The 21,837-nt window shown below is 44.0% G+C and overlaps 1 protein-coding gene and 1 long non-coding RNA gene across 3 annotated transcripts; one reads left to right on the top strand and one right to left on the bottom strand.

Annotated features, from left to right (window-relative positions):
- Nucleotides 1-864: 864 nt before the first annotated feature.
- Nucleotides 865-3,203, bottom strand: LOC109616957. The gene is made up of 3 exons (XR_002198248.2): nt 2,904-3,203; nt 2,625-2,669; nt 865-1,229 (listed from the first exon to the last, which is right to left on the bottom strand). It is a non-coding gene; the product is annotated as an uncharacterized LOC109616957 (long non-coding RNA).
- Nucleotides 3,204-4,035: 832 nt separating this feature from the next.
- ap4e1 (adaptor related protein complex 4 subunit epsilon 1) lies at nt 4,036-19,096 on the top strand. 2 transcript variants are annotated; one of them, XR_004574784.1, is made up of 23 exons: nt 4,036-4,430; nt 5,748-5,819; nt 6,275-6,398; nt 6,728-6,801; nt 6,885-7,006; nt 7,137-7,296; nt 8,593-8,759; nt 9,958-10,031; nt 10,146-10,268; nt 10,472-10,581; nt 10,771-10,910; nt 11,415-11,527; nt 11,715-11,833; nt 12,178-12,365; nt 12,548-12,668; nt 14,118-14,229; nt 14,475-14,625; nt 14,717-14,966; nt 15,183-15,731; nt 15,889-16,079; nt 17,020-17,183; nt 17,332-18,415; nt 18,460-19,096. XR_004574784.1 is itself a non-coding variant. In XM_034288154.1 (22 exons), the coding sequence occupies exons 1-22, from the start codon at nt 4,290-4,292 to the stop codon at nt 17,490-17,492; spliced, it is 3,426 nt and encodes a 1,141-aa protein (XP_034144045.1). In that variant the 5' UTR covers nt 4,036-4,289; the 3' UTR covers nt 17,493-19,096. The 2 variants fall into 2 exon arrangements, 1 of the variants encoding a protein (XP_034144045.1); XM_034288154.1 differs by having other exon boundaries at nt 17,332-19,096.
- The last annotated feature ends 2,741 nt before the right edge of the window (nt 19,097-21,837 follow it).

Below are 21,837 nucleotides of genomic sequence, written 5' to 3'. Positions count from 1 at the left end.
GGTTATGTTACTCAATGTTACCCATAGTTCCTCTGGAGAATACATGGTCGTAAAAGAAACGTCAAAAAGGGTGCTAACTGAAAGCGTTTCCCCCAAAAAAATTATTTAATGCAATTTATTGTTCTTGCAACAAAACAAAAACTAAAGAACCACATTACGGATTGTTGTACATAATGCCCAGTGCTACATCTCTGTTAGTACATCAAAACAGGCTCGTGGACATTTGTGAGCACAGCACACACAGACCAGAGCTGGCTAACCGACCCTGCCAATGACAGGAATCACACCATCAAAAATGTTGTCTTTTTCAATCCTCCTGATGGCTCCTGACAGCGTGGCTCTCCCATGGCTCCCTCCACATGGATCCGGGGATGTGCAATCCCTTCAGTGTGTCAGGTTGCTTAACTGTCCCATTGGGCCCGTGAATGGCGACACAACCAGAGTGCATTTGATGTCAGCCAGGAGGTCCCTGATAAGGAGGTCCTTTGTCGGCTATAATCTCGTCACCTTGGTCCAGTAGATCCAGAAGCCCTGACTTCCTTGTGATTTCCTTGTTGGAGATGCTGCCCGTTTGAAGGTTAAATGCAAAGCTCACACTGCCAGACGGAGCAATGTGAGACTTCAGTGAGTTCAGCACCTAGGAACTCAGGGTTTGCACACAGATTTCTGTGCAGTTAGAAACCACTCTGGTGTTGGAGTAGGCTTTTGCAAAATACTGGAGCATTAGCTTATTGATTGTACTTCCACTTGGCCATGTTGGTGGGCAGCCAAACATGAAGAAGAGGTAGTTGGCCCAGGTGATGCAGGTCCTTCTGACAGTGGACTGAGAAACGTTAAACCGCACAGCCAGGTCCTGTTCCAAAATCCTGCGCCTCACACGGCACAGAACCATGAAGAGCTTGTTTATGAGGCACAAGTATGGTGCTCTAAATCCAGATCTCTGTGTGCTTTTGCAGGCACCAGTCAACCTCTACCTGACTCCATCTCAGCATGCACTCGTCTGTTGGCTGTGGGGACAGGTAGACAGCCCTAAGGGTGTCATAGCCCTTGAAACCAGTGTAGAAGAAGATTAGCTCGGAGTCACACTGGAAACGCTGAAGTAGAAATTGCTGGCTCCTAATGTATTGTTATCCAGACTAAGCTAAGAAATCTTCTGTGCTGCCTCAAGTTGGCTCTCCGAAGTCAGAGGCGTCACAGCGTAATCATGATCCGGATACAGCATCAAGAACCTGGCAACAAGAGGAGGGCGAGAGGTAGAACATATACAACATCAACAACCTGGCAACTAGAGGAGGGCGAGAGGTAAAACACATACAGCGTCAACAACCTGGCAACTAGAGGAGGGCGAGAGTTAAAACACATACAGCATCAACAACCTGGCAACTAGAGGAGGGCGAGAGGTAAAACACATACAGCGTCAACAACCTGGCAACTAGAGGAGGGCGAGAGGTAAAACACGTGTCCCCTTTCCAGCCCAAACTACAGGCAACATGACAATCTAGTTAACAAACGCATTAAGCCCCTCGTTAAACGGCCTGTGTCCCTTTCAGTGTGACTGGACGTTTGTCTTTCACGTGTTGCCAGGTTCAGACTCCAGCTCCTCAGTGATCCTTCTCACTTACAGGGGCGTTATGTACTATATATTCCCCACTGAAACATTCACTTCATACTCGCTTTACACACTCACAGCCAGTGGCACCGGACCGTGGGAAAACTAAGTATATAGGGCCCTAACGTGTAGAGGGGCCCCTCTAATAAAAAAAAAATCTTGAATAAAGAGGGGAGGGGCCCTCAGTGACCGCCTATGTACAGGGCCCAGAATTTTGCGCTACACAACTGCTCACAGCATTACCCCCTCCTGACCCTAAACCTGCTCACAGCATTACCCCCTCTGGACCCTAAACCTGCTCACAGCATCACCCCCTCCTGACCCTAAACCTGCTCACAGCATTACCCCCTTCTGACCCTAAACCTGCTCACAGCATTATCCCCTCCTGACCCTAAACCTGCTCACAGCATTACCCCCTCCTGACCCTAAACCTGCTCACAGCATTACCCCCTCCTGACCCTAAACCTGCTCACAGCATTACCCCTTCCTGACCCTAAACCTGCTCACAGCATTACCCCCTCCTGACCCTAAACCACTGTAGACTAGCTAATGCTGTTTGTGGACTGGCTAATGCTGTTCGTGGACTGGCTAATGCTGTTCGTGGACTGGCTAATGCTGTTCGTGGACTGGCTAATGCTGTTCGTGGACTGGCTAATGCTATTCGTGGACTGGCTAATGCTATTCGTGGACTGGCTAGTACTATTTGGGTCTCCTCAAGTAAGGGAAGAGGAGAAAAGTTGTGTTATTGTTGAAATGCAGTCTTGTAAACGTTAGAGGCAGGATTCTAATGCAAACGTCTTGTAAACGTTAGAGGCAGAGTTCTAATGCAAACGTCTTGTAAACATTAGAGGCAGAGTTCTAATGCAAACGTCTTGTAAACGTTAGAGGCAGAGTTCTAATGCAAACGTCTTGTAAACGTTAGAGGCAGGATTCTACACAATGTATGTGCCTTTAAGACTGTCTCCGTTTTACACACAATTGCTGAAATACCGTAAAAACACGCCTCAACACTCACCTTGATTCAAGCTTGTGTTTTTCCTTTATTTCACTGATGTGGTCACTAAGGACAGTGTCGGAAAAAGTCAGTTAGTTTCCATGGTTTTATTTATTTAACACCTAGTGATAATGAGAATGTCAGTTACATTCAAAACAAACATGATGTAACCTAACATCTTTTTTGTTTTGTTATAGTGTGGCTCTCCCATAATCTAATAAAAACTGCAGCAGTAATTAAAAAAACATGAAATAACTTTTACATAGTCTCTGACAACTGTAACATGTTTGAGATATTTACCCAGTAGATCTCCTTGTATTCCTTGATTCTTGAAGTTGGCTCCAAGAAAACAGTGATGGAACTGAACCCTTCTTCAACTTCACCACTCCGGTCAGTGTTTTCACAGTGTTTTCACAAAGCTTTCTACTGTAAAGTGCTTGGAACACACTTGTGTGTTTAGTTATCTACAAAAGACATGATTTAACAGTAATTAATATATTTGTAGCCTGCTAGTTGATTTGGACAAAAAACTAGAATACGATAGCAAATTAAGTTTAAACGTTTATTTGTCAAATGCACCGAACAATCCTGCACAATGAAATTATTGTGACAATGCACCCGACAACTACTTAAGAAGAAGAATATATAAACAAAAACATAGCTAGACAGATAATAATAATAATATAAATCAACAATATACATAACACTGTACACTTGCAGCAGTTTAAAAAGAGTACTGTAAACTAGCAGCAGTCTGGGTGGTATTATTGATATAGCAGCAGTCTGGGTAGTATTATTGATATAGCAGCAGTCTGGGTGGTATTATTGATATAGCAGCTGTCTGGGTAGTATTATTGATATAGCAGCAGTCTGGGTGGTATTATTGATATAGCAGCAGTCTGGGTGGTATTATTGATATAGCAGCAGTCTGGGTGGTATTATTGATATAGCAGCAGTCTGGGTGGTATTATTGATACAGCAGCAGTCTGGGTCGTATTATTGATATAGCAGCAGTCTGGGTATTATTATTGATATAGCAGCTGTCTGGGTGGTATTATTGAACATTTAGATATGGCAAGTGTGGCAGTAATATACATAACAGTGTGAACTAGAAGCAGTTGGTAGAGTTATTGCATATTACAGATACATATGAGTGCAATAAGCTTATGAATGGTGGCATAGCACACTACAACTACTTAGTGGGAATTATGAAGAATTTACACACAGCAAAAATATAAGATGATCAATTATATTATCCTAATGACTAACATTACCTACCTGACTATTGGTTAAAAGGTTAACTAACTAAAAAATTGCGCCCAAAACCACTACCTATTGTAAAGATCCAGTCCCTACGGACTTTTGGATCGGCAGGGAATCGGTGAAGAGAGACTCGCCTGTTGTGCCGAAAATCTCCCCACCTTTGCGTGGAGGCGCACTCTGGAGACGGTTTAGCTAAGCGTTGAAAGTTGAGTAGAAAAAGGGAAGTGACATCATCAACCGGAACTTGCTGAATCAAAACAATGGCCGGCTGTGGAGCTATTTTTTGAACATTCATTCTATTTTTCACTTTTGAGCTATAGATTTTCGCTGTTGTTAATACCATATTAGTGCTATGAGCAAATCATTCACTCGGAGTACCATACGAATATAGCTAGCTATTTGCAGCCAGCTTTAAGCTCCGCAATGAGTGATGTTGTTGAGAAGACTCTTTCTGCTCTACCGAGTCTCCTGTCACTTGACTCGAATGCTGGAGCTGGGAAACTTTCGTCCACCTCTAAATTAGGGAACCTGATCAGAGGTATCACCGAACTGACGTCCAAACATGTGAGTACCGCTGCCAGAAAAGTGACCTACTCTGTCCTACGCGTTATTATGATCAGAAACCATGACAGCACCAAACAAGATTAGCTAGCTAAATTGACCAGCAGTGGAGAACTGATCAGTGTCTTGTGAGCAACATTAAAGAAACATTTCCGGGTCTTGAAAATATGGAATTTTTCAAAATAAAAGAAACCAACATATTTCTTCAAAACGGAGATAAATTGAGTTTATGAATTGTTTAAGAAAATGTACCTCTCAAAACATTGACAACAATTCAAATATGATCATATTTAAGAGTAATTTCGATAAAAAGGTGGGTATTAAAACACGTTCCAAGGGCAATATTCTGACAATGCCAATGACTGAATATGGATTACATATTGCCTCATAGCTCATAAACTATTGAATATTCCAAAGAGAAAGCAATGTAGGAAATGTCCAGGAGAATGTGTAGAGTAAGACAAACCTGTGTTATCATGGGGAATGGTGTGCTACATCTAGCAACACAATATTTCCACACCCTCTTTTTCCACAATGTAACTCAATGGATATGAAATACATATTGACTCATGGATATTTCATATCCATTGAGTTACATTGTGGCCAATGGAATGGGTGGAGTAAAATGCCAGCAACATTTGCAAATACACAGTGCTCCTTGATTTTTTGGAATATATTTAATCTATAGAGTCTCCTTGACATTTCCTACAAAACATTCACTGTGTTGTATAGTATAGTTTTTTCTGTACAGGGCAATATTTATTTCATATCCTTTGAGTTACATTGTGGCCAATGGTATGGGCGCAGAGTAAAATGCCAGCAACAATTGCAAATGCACAGTGCCCCTTGATTTCCTTGCATATTATTATTCTATCCACTCTCCTGAACATGTCCTACAATCCATTTTTACAATATACACTAAGCAAAGTGTCAGAATTGATACATTTAATATTATTAAAATCGTGTTTTACCGAAGACTTCTATTTTGAAGGCAAAATCCGAAAACCGGAAGTCTTATTGTTGCTACGGAATCTCTAATGTTGCCAGCATGACGCTACTGGAAAGCTGTCTGTCAGCTATACGGTACTTACTGTGTAACGTACTATACCTTTTTATCTACATAGTCTTTGTGGTGTATAAAGGCCTATGATTAGAGCCCACTACTAACTGGCTAGCCAAAATCAACCAGACCTGCCTGGTCTGAGCCGCCAAAATTCCCTGAAAACTTTAAGCCAGTGCTAGAGCATATTCCCGGAGTGTATACAGGTCCACTGATCCTCACTATGTACAGAAATATTCCTATTGGGTATTCCTTTTCAGGACGAAGAAAAGCTTATAAAGAAGGAATTGGCTGCAATCAAGGAGCAGGTGGCGTCTCCTAACACTACCATGGTAAGACCTGGCTAGTCTTCCCATCAGGAAGCTACAGAGGCGCTGCAATGTTTCCCTCTGTTTACCAATGTTGATAATCTTCCTTGATAAAGGCTGTCAACTTTAAAAGTAATTGGTCTGTGTACTGTTGTGCTTATGTATGTGAAGTAGCCTGTATTACTGTAACCTGGCAGTTGCTTTCTTAATTGACTAGAGGAGACATACTAAGTTGCATTGAATTTAGTATTTGCTGTCCAACTGGCCTGTACGTCATGATCAGACTGCTTTATCCAGTGCACATCTTCAGCTGCAACCTGGGTTCAAATCCCACTGCTCTTTTAGCAGAAGCTCTCTCCACTGTCCTTTCCCCCACTTTCCTGTCCAAATACAGCATAAAGATCAAACATTTAATGTGTCTTCTGAACTTTCTGCTGTCCTCGTTGCCGCCTGTTGTACGTGGTATCATGTGATTTCAGCGTCAGATGAAGGAGATAATGGTGAGAGCCATCTACTGTGAGATGCTGGGATACCAGGCGTCCGTCAGCTACATCCATGCTATCAAGCTAGCTCAGCAGGGCTCCGTCCTGGAGAAGAGACTGGGTACGTTGCCCTGTGGTTCACACAGTTCTTACCACCTACCTGTCTAGAAAACTAACTGGTGTGAAAGGCACCCAGCCTCACGTTGGCATCTGACACGGGATATTTATTTATTTGAAGGGATAAAGTGTTTTTCTCTGTCACTGGCATCTGCTTACTGCCCTGCTCAGGACCACACCTGCCAGCTACTAATGGGGGTTTGGGTTCATCCAGTGGCCCGATGTCTGCATGCCTGTCTTCATCTGTCTCTTACTATGCTTTCATTTAAATAATAGAATGATCAAATGTTTATTTAAAAAAAAGAAGAAAACAATTGATCTCTGTATTTCCAGGCTATCTTGCCGTGTCGCTGTTTCTCAACGAAAGCGATGAATTTTTGCTTCTTCTTGTGAACACCGTTTTGAAGGTAGATTCTCTCTCTTGGGCCTCGGCAACTCGCATGGCGTTTTTTGAATGAACACTTCGAAAGTGTTTTGTTGTGTTTGGCAGGACCTGCAGAGCACCAACCTGAACGAAGTGTGCATGGCTCTCACTGCCGTCAGTCAGATGTTCCCCAAAGATATGATACCTGCCATCCTGCCGATAGTGGAGGAGAAACTCACACATCCAAAGTAAGCATCTTAACTGGCATCTCTTACCTGGAAGGGACTAAGTCAGTGACGGCACATCTTACGGGCCTGCTGGGGAGATCTAGGTTCTGCCCGGATATCCTGACAACCCTTGACCCGGATCTGTCCACAGGGAGGTCATACGGAGGAAAGCAGTGCTGGCTCTGTACAAGTTTTACCTGATAGCGCCCAATCAGGTGCAGCACATCCACAGCAAGTTCAGGAAGGCTTTGTGCGACAAGGACCCTGGAGTCATGACTGCGTCCCTCCACATCTACCTGCAGCTGGTTAAGGTTCTGCCCAACGTCCTGTCTGCCTCCATGTTGTTGCCTGGTCACCGATTGGATGTCCTTTTCACCCAGCATGTGTTTTTAAAGCACCAAAATGTTTAAAAAAATTTGTCAATTGTAACAATTCCATCCTAGAAGAATGATTTTATCAGCATCTCCCCAGTAGCCAGAAGGTTTCTACAATCGCAAAGAGACGGAAATGTTGTTCTGTCCCTGAACAAGGCCGTTAACCCTAATTAGTCCAAGGTCTTTGCTGAAAGTAGAATGTGTTGATTAATACTTACCTGGTAAAATAAGGGGAAAGAATGTTTTATTGTACTGGCTACAATAGAATTTTCCAACAACTGGTTCTCACTATGATTAGATAATTGCAACCCCATTTCCAAAAGTTGGGACACGGTGTAAAATGCAATTAAAAACAGAATGCAATGATGTGCAAATCATTTAATCCTTATATTTGACTGAAAATATTACAAAGACAACATATCCAATGTTGATACTGAGAAATGTTGTTGTTTTTGGAAAAATGCCCATTTTGAATTTGATGCCAGCAACACATTTCAAAAGTTTGGACATGGGCATGTTTACCATTGTGTTGCATCACTTCTTCTTTTAACAACACTCTGTAACCATTTGGGAACTCTTTCTGCTCTCATGACTGTTTTGAGACCAATTGCTGTAGTTTTGAAAGTGAAAAGTTTTCTCAATTCTTGCTTGATATAGGATTGGAGCTGCTCAACAGTTTAGGGTCTCCTTTGTTGTATTTTTCATTTCATAATGCACCAAATGTGACTGGTCTGGACTGCAGGCAGGCCAGTTTAGCCCCGGACTATTTTACTACAGAGCCATGCTTTTGTAATATGTGCAGAATGTGGTTTGGCATTGTCTTGCTAAAATAAGCAAGGCCTTCTTTGAAAAAGACATAATCTGGATGGCAGCATATGTTGCTCCAAAACCTATATATATTGTTCAGCATTAATGGTGACTTCACAGATGTGCAAGTCACCCATGCCATGTGCAGTAATGCACCCCCATACCGTCACGGATGCTGACTTTTGAACTGTGCGCTGTCCAGGCTTTTTTGAAACATGTTGCTGGCATCAAATACAAAGTGGGCATATATTTTCCAAGAAACATAAACATTTCTCAACATTTGACATGTCTTTGTACTATTTTCTATTGAATATAGGGTTTAAATTATTTGGACATCCTTGCATTCTGTTTTTATTTCCCTTTTACAACATTTCTGGAGACAGGGTTATCGACCAATCAACTAACTGCCATTTCCCAATCTACTAGGAGAGCCCAGAGAGTTACAAAGACCTGACAGTGAGCTTCGTCACCATCTTAAGACAGGTGGTGGGGGGTAAACTACCCATGGACTTCAACTACCACAGTGTCCCGGCTCCCTGGCTTCAGATACAGCTGCTTCGAATACTGGCCTACCTTGGAAAAGAAGACCAGGGGTATACTATAACACAATACAGTGTGACTATCTATAGTATAAAGACCAGGGGTTTATTATAACACAATAATGTGACCATCTGTAATATAAAGAGCGGGTGTTTATTATAAAACAAAAAACTGTGCCCGTTTATAATATAAAGACCAGGGGTATATTATAACACAGTACAGTGTGCGTTTATAATATAAAGACCAGGGGTATGTTATAACACAATGCAGTGTGATGGTCTATTACATAAAGAACAGGGGTGTATTATACCACAATACAGTGTGATGGTCTATTACATAAAGAAGAACAGGGGTGTATTATACCACATTACAGTGTGATGGTCTATTACATAAAGAAGAACAGGGGTGTATTATACCACATTACAGTGTGATGGTCTATTACATAAAGAAGAACAGGGGTGTATTATACCACATTACAGTGTGATGGTCTATTACATAAAGAAGAACAGGGGTGTACTATACCACAATACAGTGTGGTGGTCTATTACATAAAGAAGAACAGGGGTGTATTATACCACATTACAGTGTGATGGTCTATTACATAAAGAAGAACAGGGGTGTACTATACCACAATACAGTGTGATGGTCTATTACATAAAGAAGAACAGGGGTGTACTATATCAAACTACAGTGTGACCATCTATGATATAGTAGCACATTATGCTTGTGTTCACACATACACTCAAATTCTGTTGTCACTTGATTGGGTCAAATCTCTCTGGGCTAGTTGGTGCTGGAGTATCCACTACTTCCTAATACCAGATACCATTTTGCTTTATTGACAAAGGACACGTAACATCCAACCGTGATGTAACATCCAACCGTGATGTAACACCCAACCGTGATGTAACATCCAATTGTGATGTAACATCCAAAACGTGATGTAACTTCCCACCGTGATGTAGCATCCAAACGTGATGTAACACCCAACCATGATGTAACATCCAATTGTGATGTAACATCCCACCCTGATGTAACATCCAATGGTGATGTAGCATCCAAACGTGATGTAACATCCAATTGTGATGTAAAATCCAATGGCGATGTAGCATCCAAACGTGATGTAACATCCAAACGTGATGTAACATCCCACCGTGATGTAAAATCCAACCATGGTGTAACATCCAACCAGTGAACATTTACATCACCTGTCAGCAAGTCCGTTTTCTAAGTTGTTGCTCTGTTTTGCAGCACTAGTGAGATGATGTATGACGTGCTGGAAGAGTCTTTACGAAGGGCTGAGATGAACCACAACATTACATACGGTATGTAGGACAGGTACCGACAGGTAACAGCACTTCACCGCAACTTGTTAGCACAAGTCTTCCTGGGCGCTAAACTCCCCTAGCCTGTCTAACTCTCTGATTATTGTTTTTCAGCGATACTGTATGAGTGTGTGAAGTCCATCTATACAGTTTATCCCAAGGCAGAGCTGCTGGAGAAAGCGGCTAAATGCATCGGGAACTTTGTTCTTTCGCCTAAGATCAACCTCAAATATCTGGGTAAGAGCCTGCCATGTCGGCCTGATCAGAACTCGGGTCGGATCTTTTTGCGTGGTGAGGTTTTAGCGATCGCACAGTGGCCCTGTTGACTGGCAGGACATTGTTACAACCAGATGTGTCCTGCTTGCGTGGAGGGCAGAGCCTTTCTAGTTAAGCATCTCGAATACTCCTCCGGGAAGTAACACTTGCGTTGTGCCTCTCAGGTTTGAAGGCCCTGACTTACGTGGTGGCACAGGATCCTAACCTGGCCTTGCCTCACCAGATGACCATTATAGAATGTCTGGACCATTCTGACATCATCATTAAGCGCGCGGTGAGTGATGAACGATGACAAGGTTCGGTGACACTGTGGCATTTGCCGGCTTGGCTGGTTCAGCGAACTGGTCTGAGGAATCCTAGAATCGGGGGGAATACGTAGGAGACATTTCGGTGAGAAACAACAACAGGAAATGTCAGGAGACATTCTTGACGTGTCTCATCAAATGACCTTTCTGCCCTACAGACACTGGAGTTACTGTTCCGCATCACCAACGCCCAGAATGTCACAGTGATCGTAGAGAAGATGCTGGAGTTTCTCAGACAGAGCAGTAATGATTATAGCACTGTGGACCTGGTGGGGAAGGTAGCAGAACTGGCTGAAAAATATCCTTTCATTAAACAAGATCCCTTGAATCTGTGCAATGGGTTTAATGCTTTGCAAATGGGTTTACTTGGGGCCAGCTGGTGGTTACAGTATCAATATTTTACAATTATATTAATATTGATATGATGTGTGTTTATCTATGTATCTGTGTGTGTTTTGTCTACCACTAGCAACACCAAATAATATTCTGTGTATTTTATATATTTTACTTCGAATGCAGGTGATTTTGATTCTGATGTACTGATTTCAGTCTGGTGCGCTGCCGATTTCTGGTTTGGCTTATTGGATATGATCATTGAAGGCTCTTGTGATAACAGACCTCACAGGGAGGATAATGACACTGTCAGTAGACGGTAGGTTTTGTCTGCTCTTGTCACCAATCCCATTGGTGTGTAGACCGCCCTAAAAACCACTGCTTCCTCCCAACTAAACCTAGTTAGGAATTGAATTTTGTTGTTGTTCCATTCACTTCCTGGTCTGTCGTTCCTATAACCCCGCCCTACGTATTCCCCGGACAATGGCTGGTTCGTCCAAACTATGAACTCCGTGTTCTCCCTGGGGGGAGACAGGATGCAGCCTGACATACCCAACAACTTCCTGAGACTGCTAGCCGAGGGTAAGGAGGCACGCCATACTTCCTGGAGGCCGGGCCTTACCACCAGAACTGGTTTTGCCAATTGGCCGCGTTCTGTTTGGTGGTTAGGGTAAAGGAGTGAGATGTGTTGCCTGGTCTGGATGAGAAGCTCGATTTCATTAATGAATGAATACTATTGAATTTGTTGTTCTTTTCCCTGTGGAACCAGGCTTTGACAGTGTGGAGGAGGACAGGCAGCTGAGGCTGTTTGCTGTGGACTCCTATGTTTTGCTGCTGCAGGGAGAAACCGCCAGTCTGCCCCAGTGCTTCCTCCAGGTCATCAGTTGGGTAAGAACAAAGGTCCCCATTGGACTGTTTCCTGAACTGAGCAGATATATTTTTCCTTCTATTCTTTTAATATTTTCTTATTACATTTTTTCCTATTATGATGTTGTTTTGATGTTTTCATTTGAGTATTTATGCTTGTAAAGAACATTGAATTGCTTCTATTTATGAATTGTGCTATATAAATAAACTTGCATGCTTCTTCTCATCATTAAATCCAGTTTATTTTTGCGGGGGGGACGATGTCATCCATTTATACTGCGATTGAGTAGTGGCCCACCCCAAATGTCCTAGACCTCACATCGCTCATGTAGACAGAAAGTGCTGCTACTTGTCCCATCCCGTAGGTCCTGGGTGAGTACGCCCACCTGAGACCGGACCAGGCCTCGGATCCAGGCAAGGTGATGAGGCTGCTGACCAGGCTGCTGGACCAGAGACATGCCTCAGCACAGACCAGGCGCTGGATCCTGTCAGCCCTGACCAAGCTGTGCTCCAGCCCCGTCTCCATAGCCTTGGCCAGGGACGTTGGTGAGAGGTACGTTTCTCTAACGTTAGCCTGGGCACCCGACTTTCTGTGTCAAAATTCCACTCCTTGAGCTGTCGAATGCCAAACACATGTAGTTTGTAACCTACGCTGATGTTCCTGATCAGCAGTTGTTTTGAAGAAACCGTTCTGTATATATATTTTTTTCAAGTTCCAATGTAATAAAAATGTAGGTACTTTGGGTCGTTGGATACGGTGCTACGGCAGAGGGCCCATGAACTGATGATCCTCAGCCAGGATGCAGGTCTCCGAGGTCGGGTACTATCGGCAGAGGGCAGGCTGGAACACGTGGAGGTAAGGGAACAGCATAGAGAAGGATAGAAGCCTGGATGTTTCCTGGCACGGGGCAGTGCCATTTAGGCAATCGCCATTTTAATACAGTCACATTTATTCTTAATTCAGCTTCTTGTTGTTTTGATTAATGCATATAGTTCATTTTGGTGATTTGCTTTTTCTGGAGCCCCAACGAAATCCCATCCTGTTAAATGTTTTAAAATAATAGAAGCCCTCAATGGAAATGTGGCTAAAACTGCCTGTTGGCCAATAGAGAAATCTATCCATTTCTGTGGAAAACAGTATGACAGCATCATCTACTGGCCATCTCCAACACTGCTAGACACATAAGGTCGCATAAAGTCGCCTCAAAATAGGGGCCAGTCGCCTCAGAATAGGGCAAACATTTGGGTTGGACATCAGGACTTAAAAATTCGACAGACGGCTGCCTATTTTTTTGTTATTTTTATTTGTTAGAATTGATTTGTGGGCCCGAAAACAATTATTGAGGAGTATTACTGATCGATCATTCATTTCCTCATTGAGCTACCTTTGTCTAGTTTAAGACATTATAATAATCACACTGTATTATATCACACTATACAGAGATCATACAGTGTGATATAATAACCCCCCCCCGGTATCAATATAATAATCACATTGTATGATCTCTGTAGATGTCCCCCTGGTATTAATATAATAATCACACTGTATGATCTCTGTAGATGTCCCCCTGGTATTAATATAATAATCACACTGTATGATCTCTGTAGATGTCCCCCTGGTATTAATATAAGAATCACATTGTATGATCTCCGTAGATGTCCCCTGGTATTAATATAATAATCACACTGTATGATCTCCGTAGATGTCCCCTGGTATTAATATAATAATCACACTGTATGATCTCCGTAGATGTCCCCTGGTATTAATATAATAATCACACTGTATGATCTCCGTAGATGTCCCCTGGTATTAATATAATAATCACACTGTATGATCTCTGTAGACGTCCCCTGGTATCTATATAATAATCGCACTGTATGATCTCTGTAGATGTCCCCCTGGTATTAATATAATAATCACACTGTATGATCTCCGTAGATGTCCCCTGGTATTAATATAATAATCACACTGTATGATCTCTGTAGATGTCCCCCTGGTATTAATATAATAATCACACTGTATGATCTCTGTAGATGTCCCCCTGGTATTAATATAATAATCACACTGTATGATCTATGTAGATGTCCCCCTGGTATCAATATAATAATCACACTGTATGATCTCCGTAGATGTCCCCTGGTATTAATATAATAATCACACTGTATGATCTCAGTTGACATCCCCCGGTATTATAATGACCCATAGTTGAGGACTACCTCAGGGTCTCCCTGGTAAAAGGTGGAGTCTTCGTTATTCAGTGACTGGCCAGTGAGGTTGACAGCGGTGTTTCGTGGCGTCCCTCAGGTGGACTCGTCTTTGTCCTTCCTGGATGGTCACGTGTCTGAGGCGCTGGCCGCTGGGGCCGCGCCTTACAAACCCCCCCACCAGAGGCAGGAGGAACTGGCCCACGAAAAAGGTAACGACTCCTAAATATCTGCCGAATACCCCTGGGTGGTGTTTATAGATTACACTATAGCCTGGTATATCTGTTTGTGCTGTTTAGATGAGTTGTGTGGTCATTGTGGTTTGGTTGAGCACCAGAAAATCTGGGACTAGGCTAAACTTTATTGGCGTAGCTTTCCTGAATGGGTCTCTGTTCCAGAATAAAACAAAGCTTACATAAAATAAGGTACATTTTGATCACCTTTCTGTCTGTCTCAGCTCTGAGCCTAGAGCCCTACGGCCTATCTCTGCCTGTCAGTCTGTCCACGTGCAGCATCACAGACAGACTCACGGACAGGCAGTCTCCCACCCGGCTGTCCATAAGCTCCAGTGTGTCGGGTAACAGCACCGAGCTGTCGCTCAAAGGAGGGTATGTACCGCCACACCACATTTTCCTGTCATTTACATCATTCAGTACTGAGCTTTTTATTCAGTCTTTTAGCGTCCCGCTGTGCTTTCAGCTCGACCACTTTGAAGCTGGACGGGGTGAAGCGGGTGTGGGGGAAGGAGGGGTATCTGGTCCAGCAGCCAAAGGAGGTTGTGGAGGAAACCCCACTCCCCCCGACGGAGCTGCCCAGCCCCCTAGGGTCTTTTCAGAGCCCCGTGTCCCAAACCCAGACAGCTAGCCCTGGCCCGGAGCCCGACCAGGAGAGGCAGCAGCTGGCCTCCTCGCTCTTCGTTGGTGTGGGGACACATCACTCAGTCTGTCTGGTCAGATCCACTGCATGCCAATCACTCAGATCAGTCGACTGATCAATCAGATGTATTTGAGTAATGCCTCATGTAATCGAAGCCCTTTGTCACTGTTATTTGTCACATGATAATTTTCAGTATCCCTGCTTATTCCCCAAGGAGCAAGTAGGGACACATCATTGAATGTTTTTAGATGTCAGCTCACTTGTACTATGTTGTCCGGCCCCCAAACAGATGGGCAGAACCGAGGCAGCCCCACAGCGCTTCAGAAGGAAACCCAAAGGAACTGGGTCATCATCTGGTACCAGCGAACACTCCTCTAACTCCTCCCACTCGTCTTCCGGCACCGCTGCGGGCAACACGCTGGACTCCACCACCGCCGCCACAGGTCAACAGATCTCCCAGCATGCACTGGGTCATCCCCCTGTCAACGGAAACCCCATTGTGGAGACGCCAGGACCCCTCCCGCCCGTCAGGGACGGTGGCGTGGCGGCTGAGATACCGACCGGTCACACAGACTCCGGAACACTAGCGGATCCAAACGAAGACCCGGTCCCAGTGAGACCCAGGGACCTGCCTCTCATCTCCCACCTGCCAGCAGAGCTCTCTGGGCTGGCCCGCTCCAAGCTCACCACCCTATGCCCCGGCCCAGACCCCGGCCTGGCTCTGTCCAGCTGTAGGGTGTATAAGGAGGACGCTTTGGTTCTGGTCGTCTTCGTCTCCAACAACAGTGACTCAACACTTCACCGCGTGGCACTGCGGTTCACGTCCAAACAACTAGAGGTATTGTTTCAGACCAACACCACGTTCCCCATTCGTTTCTCAGAAAACCTGTGAAATCCTGTGATTTAGAACAACGATACAGAGATCTTCGGTAAGCTTTAACCCCTAATGTCAGTCTGGTCACTTCATTATAGTGTGTTGTGTTTCCTCCCCTCAGGTCTCCTGTGTCTCAGGTGATCTTGTGGAGGAGGTTAAAGGTCATAGCGTGGCCACGTGTCAGTACGCTGTGGTCATGATGCGAGCCTCCGTCGACGTGGAGCTGGCGGGGTTGGTGTCGTACCAGAGAGTGCCGGGCCAACCCCGGGCCACGCCGTTCTCACTCAGACTCTCCCTCAAACACTTCATCAGGTAAAACTGTCGGGAGCTGCCAGCGCCCTGTCTACCGCCTCTTAGCTACGCACTTTTAGATCTAAGAGAAACCATTTTACTTTGCTAAAAACATTTTTGCGAGAACATTGCCTTATTGGGGGGGCCTTGTGGTTGTTACTTGGTGTATTTATGTAACAGTGGGGAGACCTTGTGGTTGTTATTTGGTGTATTTATGTAACAGTGGGGGGGCCTTGTGGTTGTTACTTGGTGTATTTATGTAACAGTGGGGAGACCTTGTGGTTGTTATTTGGTGTATTTAAGTAACAGTGGGGGGGCCTTGTGGTTGTTATTTGGTGTATTTAAGTAACAGTGGGGGGGCCTTGTGGTTGTTATTTGGTGTATTTAAGTAACAGTGGGGGGGCCTTGTGGTTGTTATTTGGTGTATTTAAGTAACAGTGGGTTGGTGCCCTGTGGTTGTTGCGGACTGTTGACAGTCTACTTCCTGTGTTTGTGCGGACTGTTGACAGTCTACTTCCTGTGTTGGTGCGGACTGTTGACAGTCTACTTCCTGTGTTGGTGCGGACTGTTCACAGTCTACTTCCTGTGTTGGTGCGGACTGTTGACAGTCTACTTCCTGTGTTGGTGCGGACTGTTGACAGTCTACTTCCTGTGTTGGTGCGGACTGTTGACAGTCTACTTCCTGTGTTGGTGCGGACTGTTGACAGTCTACTTCCTGTGTTTGTGCGGACTGTTGACAGTCTACTTCCTGTGTTGGTGCGGACTGTTGACAGTCTACTTCCTGTGTTGGTGCGGACTGTTCACAGTCTACTTCCTGTGTTGGTGCGGACTGTTGACAGTCTACTTCCTGTGTTGGTGCGGACTGTTGACAGTCTACTTCCTGTGTTGGTGCGGACTGTTGACAGTCTACTTCCTGTGTTGGTGCGGACTGTTGACAGTCTACTTCCTGTGTTTGTTTCAGGCCTCTGACTGTGTCCACGGGGGAGTACGGAAAAATGTGGTTGTCCTTCTCTCATGATGTGAAGCAGAACTTGAGGCTGATAACGGCAGGAGACCAAAGCCCTCTGACAGCCACACTGGACACGCTGAGAGACAGATTACACCTCCACGTCGTTGACATCATAGGTGAGCAGGTGCTTTCAGGGCGACCCGTCACAGCGCCTCAGTATTCTTAACAAATCCCCCCCGACTGGGTGAGTTATGGTTACAATCTTTGAAATTCTGCTCTGCTGCTGTTGGGTTGTGTATGTTAACCTTTGACCTTTCCCCTTAGGGTCAGAGGGTATCGTGGCATGCCGCCTTCTCCGAGGTCAGCCGTGTCTGCTCCACTGTCGTGTCCACGCCGACTCCCTGGCCGTGTGGCTGCGTTCTCCCATCCCGGAGTTCCCCGACTCGCTGCTCTACCACTGTCAGAAAGCCCTGGCCGAGGCCTGAGTCCGGTGCCCTCATCCCAGGATGACATGGCCCTCTGCCCTCGTCCACTCCCTGTCGCCCGCCAAACACACGACCGGAGTTTTCAAAGCAGTACGGCTGTGGTGTTTGTTGTCATGGTTACTCCTGCCTGTTATCACCCCCCCCCAGGTTCGTCCGCCAGATCGTCGTGGCGGAAACGGTTTGGCCGTGTGTGAAAGCACTGGCGTTTGCGGGGAGTGAGCAGCGGCCTCATGGGGACAAGTGAAAAGAAACACAAGCTACCCTTTGAAATATTGAGGCTCTGAGAAGTGCAGTGTGAAGTAACTGACCTTTTGTGACCTTGTCCTTGCAAAACACTGCTGTATTTATTTCTTCCTGTTTTGAGGGATTTGTGTGGTTTCATTTGTTTTCATGTGTATATATGCCCACGGATGAAGTTGATTGCCTTTCAACAGTAACGTAGCGTTCTGGTGGTTTCACAAAGCTCTTCGAGGGGTAACCCCGGGAGGGAGAAAATGAAGTTCTGTATTAGTTGTGCTCTGGGACCTACAAGGAGCTTAACACAAACACATCTTTAAAGCTTTATGACATTTTACTTGAATAAGCGTTCGCAGAAAGCTTCCCCATGTCCGGGATGAGCACAGGATGTCATGGGATGCACGTTTGGTGTTGCACATGCTGGATGATCTTGTTGGTGTGGTTAACTGTGTGATGTGTGTGGCGACGACACTGGCTGAAATGTTTTTGTTACTGCTCTTACAAGCCTCCGTAGTTTAAAAAGAAATGATCAATATTCAGAAAGGCTCAAATGTTTCTATTTAACAGTAATTGTTATATTGAACCGTTTTCCTGTCTTTGTCCTTTTTTGTTACGTTCTACAGATGCTGCAGCTGTGATAATACAAATATAAGATTATCATCTGTGGTAATACTATTATCAATAAGGTTATCATCTATGGTAATACTATGGTAATACTATTATGAACAAGGTTATCATCTATGCATTTTATTTCATATTGACAGGTAAGAACTGATTCCCCGGAGTCTTAGATTATTATATTTTTATAATAATGCAATAGCTCAAATGTATTTATTGCATTTATTTTATAGAGTACATTGTTTTATATGTTGGGCATCTTGTATAATACAAGAGCTTTTTTTTTTTCCCGAATGCACATATTTTTTCTTCATTCACTGATCGTGTACAAGGTAGGAACCCGTTTTAAGTCACAAACTTTTGTCTCCTAATCTACAGAGCGTCTTTTCCTCAACCAGTCTGGTTTGTAATCACCTGGAAAATGAATTTGGTCATCAGCCTTTTATATCTGAAGGGATAAGGGGCCGTAATGTTGAAGTGGAACTCTGCCATTTGGAATTTGTCAAACGTTTGTTACTCATTCTCCTCCATGTGGATTCAGAGTTATTTTCTTCTCATGAATAAGAGTTGTGTGAAACTGAAGAACGGAATACATTTTAACGCTAATGTAAACATAACTAACCAAATGCCTTTTGTTCTAATGCCGGGAAGGCATGTTCATTTGTACCTGTGGTACAGAGAAGATATTTGTTTATGTAGCAGTGGTCTGCTGTTTAGTTCTGCTTACTAAATAAACCTGACATGTTTAACCTTATTTCATTTATTTCAGTCACAGCCATTTTTGTTAAGTCTGCCAATACTACTTCGCATAAAACAAATTCATGGTAACATCCATGAGATGGTCTAAAATATAAATACATAATTACAATTTTACAAAAGATCCAGTTTCATCTCTAATTTCCTGATTCCTCACATTCCTTAATTATTTGTATATGGTTGACCAGGGTTTAATTGTTAATATTCTTCATTTCAGGGCACCCGGCACTGATGGCCTTCAGCGAGTCTCTTGACCAACACCCTGATTGCATTTACCACAGTGATACTTCCTCCCAGTGACGGCTTTTGGACCAAAGCCTCTGTTAGAAAAGTTATGAGGAACACTTGTACTTTATTCAATGTAATACATTTGCTATGGAGGGAAGAGTGTGTAAATATTGAACAACTTATTCCAGCAAATGTATTTATCCTCGCTGCATATGTTTTACAAAGGGTGGGGTATAACCAACTCTGGCTACAAACACATTTCAAATGTAAAGGGTTCCAGCACATCCATTCTCAGTTTAGTCCTTATGATGTTCTCCCTAAAGGCATTACTGGCTTTGACATTACATATCTAATTGTTTTAATCCATCCTGCCTTTTTGAGTTTGGCCTTTACCCTGCTGTGGGTTGTAATGAAATCAAATAAAAGCATCATGCTGGGTTCCATTATAATACCAAAAAATTAATTACCCACCTTTAAATATATTTTGAAAGGATCTCACTCTGCAGGCAACTCAGGCGTCACCTGGTGGCCATATGGAGTACTTCAGTTCCTTGGTGCTTCCACATTGATTTAATGTGGGATAACAAATATGTTTTAAATATAATGATGGTCTCTAAAGTTAACAGAAATCTGACTATGGTTTCCTATCACAAATTTCCTAATTAATATTTCAGCGAAGTAGATGAATTTGTTTGAATCCAATAACAATTTCTCATTCCCGATTGGATGGCAGATGACCAGATGATTTTCCCCAATAAATATTTTTTATATTCTCAGTGTCAAACAGTGTCAATGCAGTTTTTCTGAATATTGATCAATGTCCAATGTAAGCAGTATAGGTTTATTAAAAAATAAGTTTTGATATTCCTGTGAAAGTCTAAAGAGCTAGTTTTGGTGTAACCGTCATGGCGTTTGACACGTCTTAGAATGACTTGTTCTTCCCGAAAGGTTCATCGTATCGCTTCTCAGCCTTTTGGTTAAGATCAAGAGAAGAGTCAGGGCCCCAGGGTAACCCTAAAAGAGCAGCGGTTTCGACCGGATTCAGTTACACCATGGCAGTGGTGGCTGGTGCGATCTCCTGGGCAGGGGCACGGAATACCCTGCGATTCCAGTGGAAGAGCCTGGCGAAGCCAGTGGAGCCCAGGAGTCAGGAACAGTTCGGGCAGTTGATGCTCCTCGGGGCGTTGAAGCTGGGCACTGGCGACGTCCTCTGCCTCCAGGGTAACATCCAGAAGCAGGCATTTGACGTCACCTTCTACATGGAGGTGAAGAAGGAGGAGGTCCTGAAGAAGGTGGCCGAGGCAGGGCAGGTTCGTCCCTTCAACCTCTTTCAGGTGACGGACCTGTCGAAGAGGAATTTCTGGGCGGTTACAGTCCATATGTACTTCCCGTTCGTCTCGGATGAGGTATGATGGGCTCATACCTATTTGAAGAGGGCCTACAGGGACGGACGAGACCTGCTCTGCTGCCTTCTTCGGCTCGGTGAGGTAGAGTCTGGGGGTGGTGGTCTGTGGCCGCCCCCACCATCGGGCCAGGGTCCCAGACCACCCCCCCAGACATCAGGAGGTTTTTTGGGGGCGGTGTGGTCGAGGCGGAGGCGGGGACTTGTTTCCTGGACTACCTGACGAGACGCGTGCCGGATGAGGTCAGGGAGGGGTTGGGGACGCCCATCTCACTGGCCGAGGTGGAGTCCACTCTCAAGCAGATGGGCAGGGGGAAGGTCCCCAGGACCACATTTTTGGGTGTTCTTGGACCGGTAGTGGTAGAGGTGATGGGACTGGTGTTGGAGTCGGGGGCAATAGTCGACCATGGCGGTCATGGTGTTGTCCCTCCTTTCAAGAACTACAAGAAACATATATCAAATATTAAGTTCTGCTTTTCTGATGTATCAAATACTTATGTCATGCAATAAAATGCTAATTAATTATTTAAAAATCATACAATGTGATTTTCTGGATTTTCTGGAAGTTTTCAATGTATCCTGTTGGGTAATCTGGTGGGACATTTACACTTAAGTCCGGAATTAGTTGAAGTTTTGTTATTTTGTCTGTTTATGTTTTTGTACTACATGGGTGTCCTCTGCACAAGTAACTCCAGTTTTTTATTCTGATCATGACTGCATTTCAGTCTCGGTGGAATTAAGCGCTACTGCTTTCGAGAAAGGTTATTGGAAGATTAATAATAACATCTTACATGACAAAACTTTTGAGAGAAGTTTCATTTCGTTTTTTCAGGGTTGTTTATCAATGAAAATTGGGAGAGCACAATATTTAGAATCCCGTATTTTTTCCAAACTTATTGCAGAGATATGCGTAAACATATTTTTTTTACCTTCTACAGAAAGAATATTACGAATGGCGGAGTTCTAGAAGTAGACAAGCTATGTGTCCTAAAGAAAAAGCAACAGTTCTTGTTTGAAAAGAAAGCGCACGGCTTCATATTCAAAATACAGCCAGATAATTGGGATAAAGACAAAAGGTGCTCTGCACATCTCTTCTCGGTTCTT

The sequence above is a fragment of the Esox lucius genome, chromosome 19 (assembly GCF_011004845.1).
Source record: "Esox lucius isolate fEsoLuc1 chromosome 19, fEsoLuc1.pri, whole genome shotgun sequence".
NCBI lineage: Eukaryota > Metazoa > Chordata > Actinopteri > Esociformes > Esocidae > Esox > Esox lucius.
Note: the sequence above shows the minus strand (reverse complement) of the source record. Positions and strands in the feature narration are given on the sequence as shown.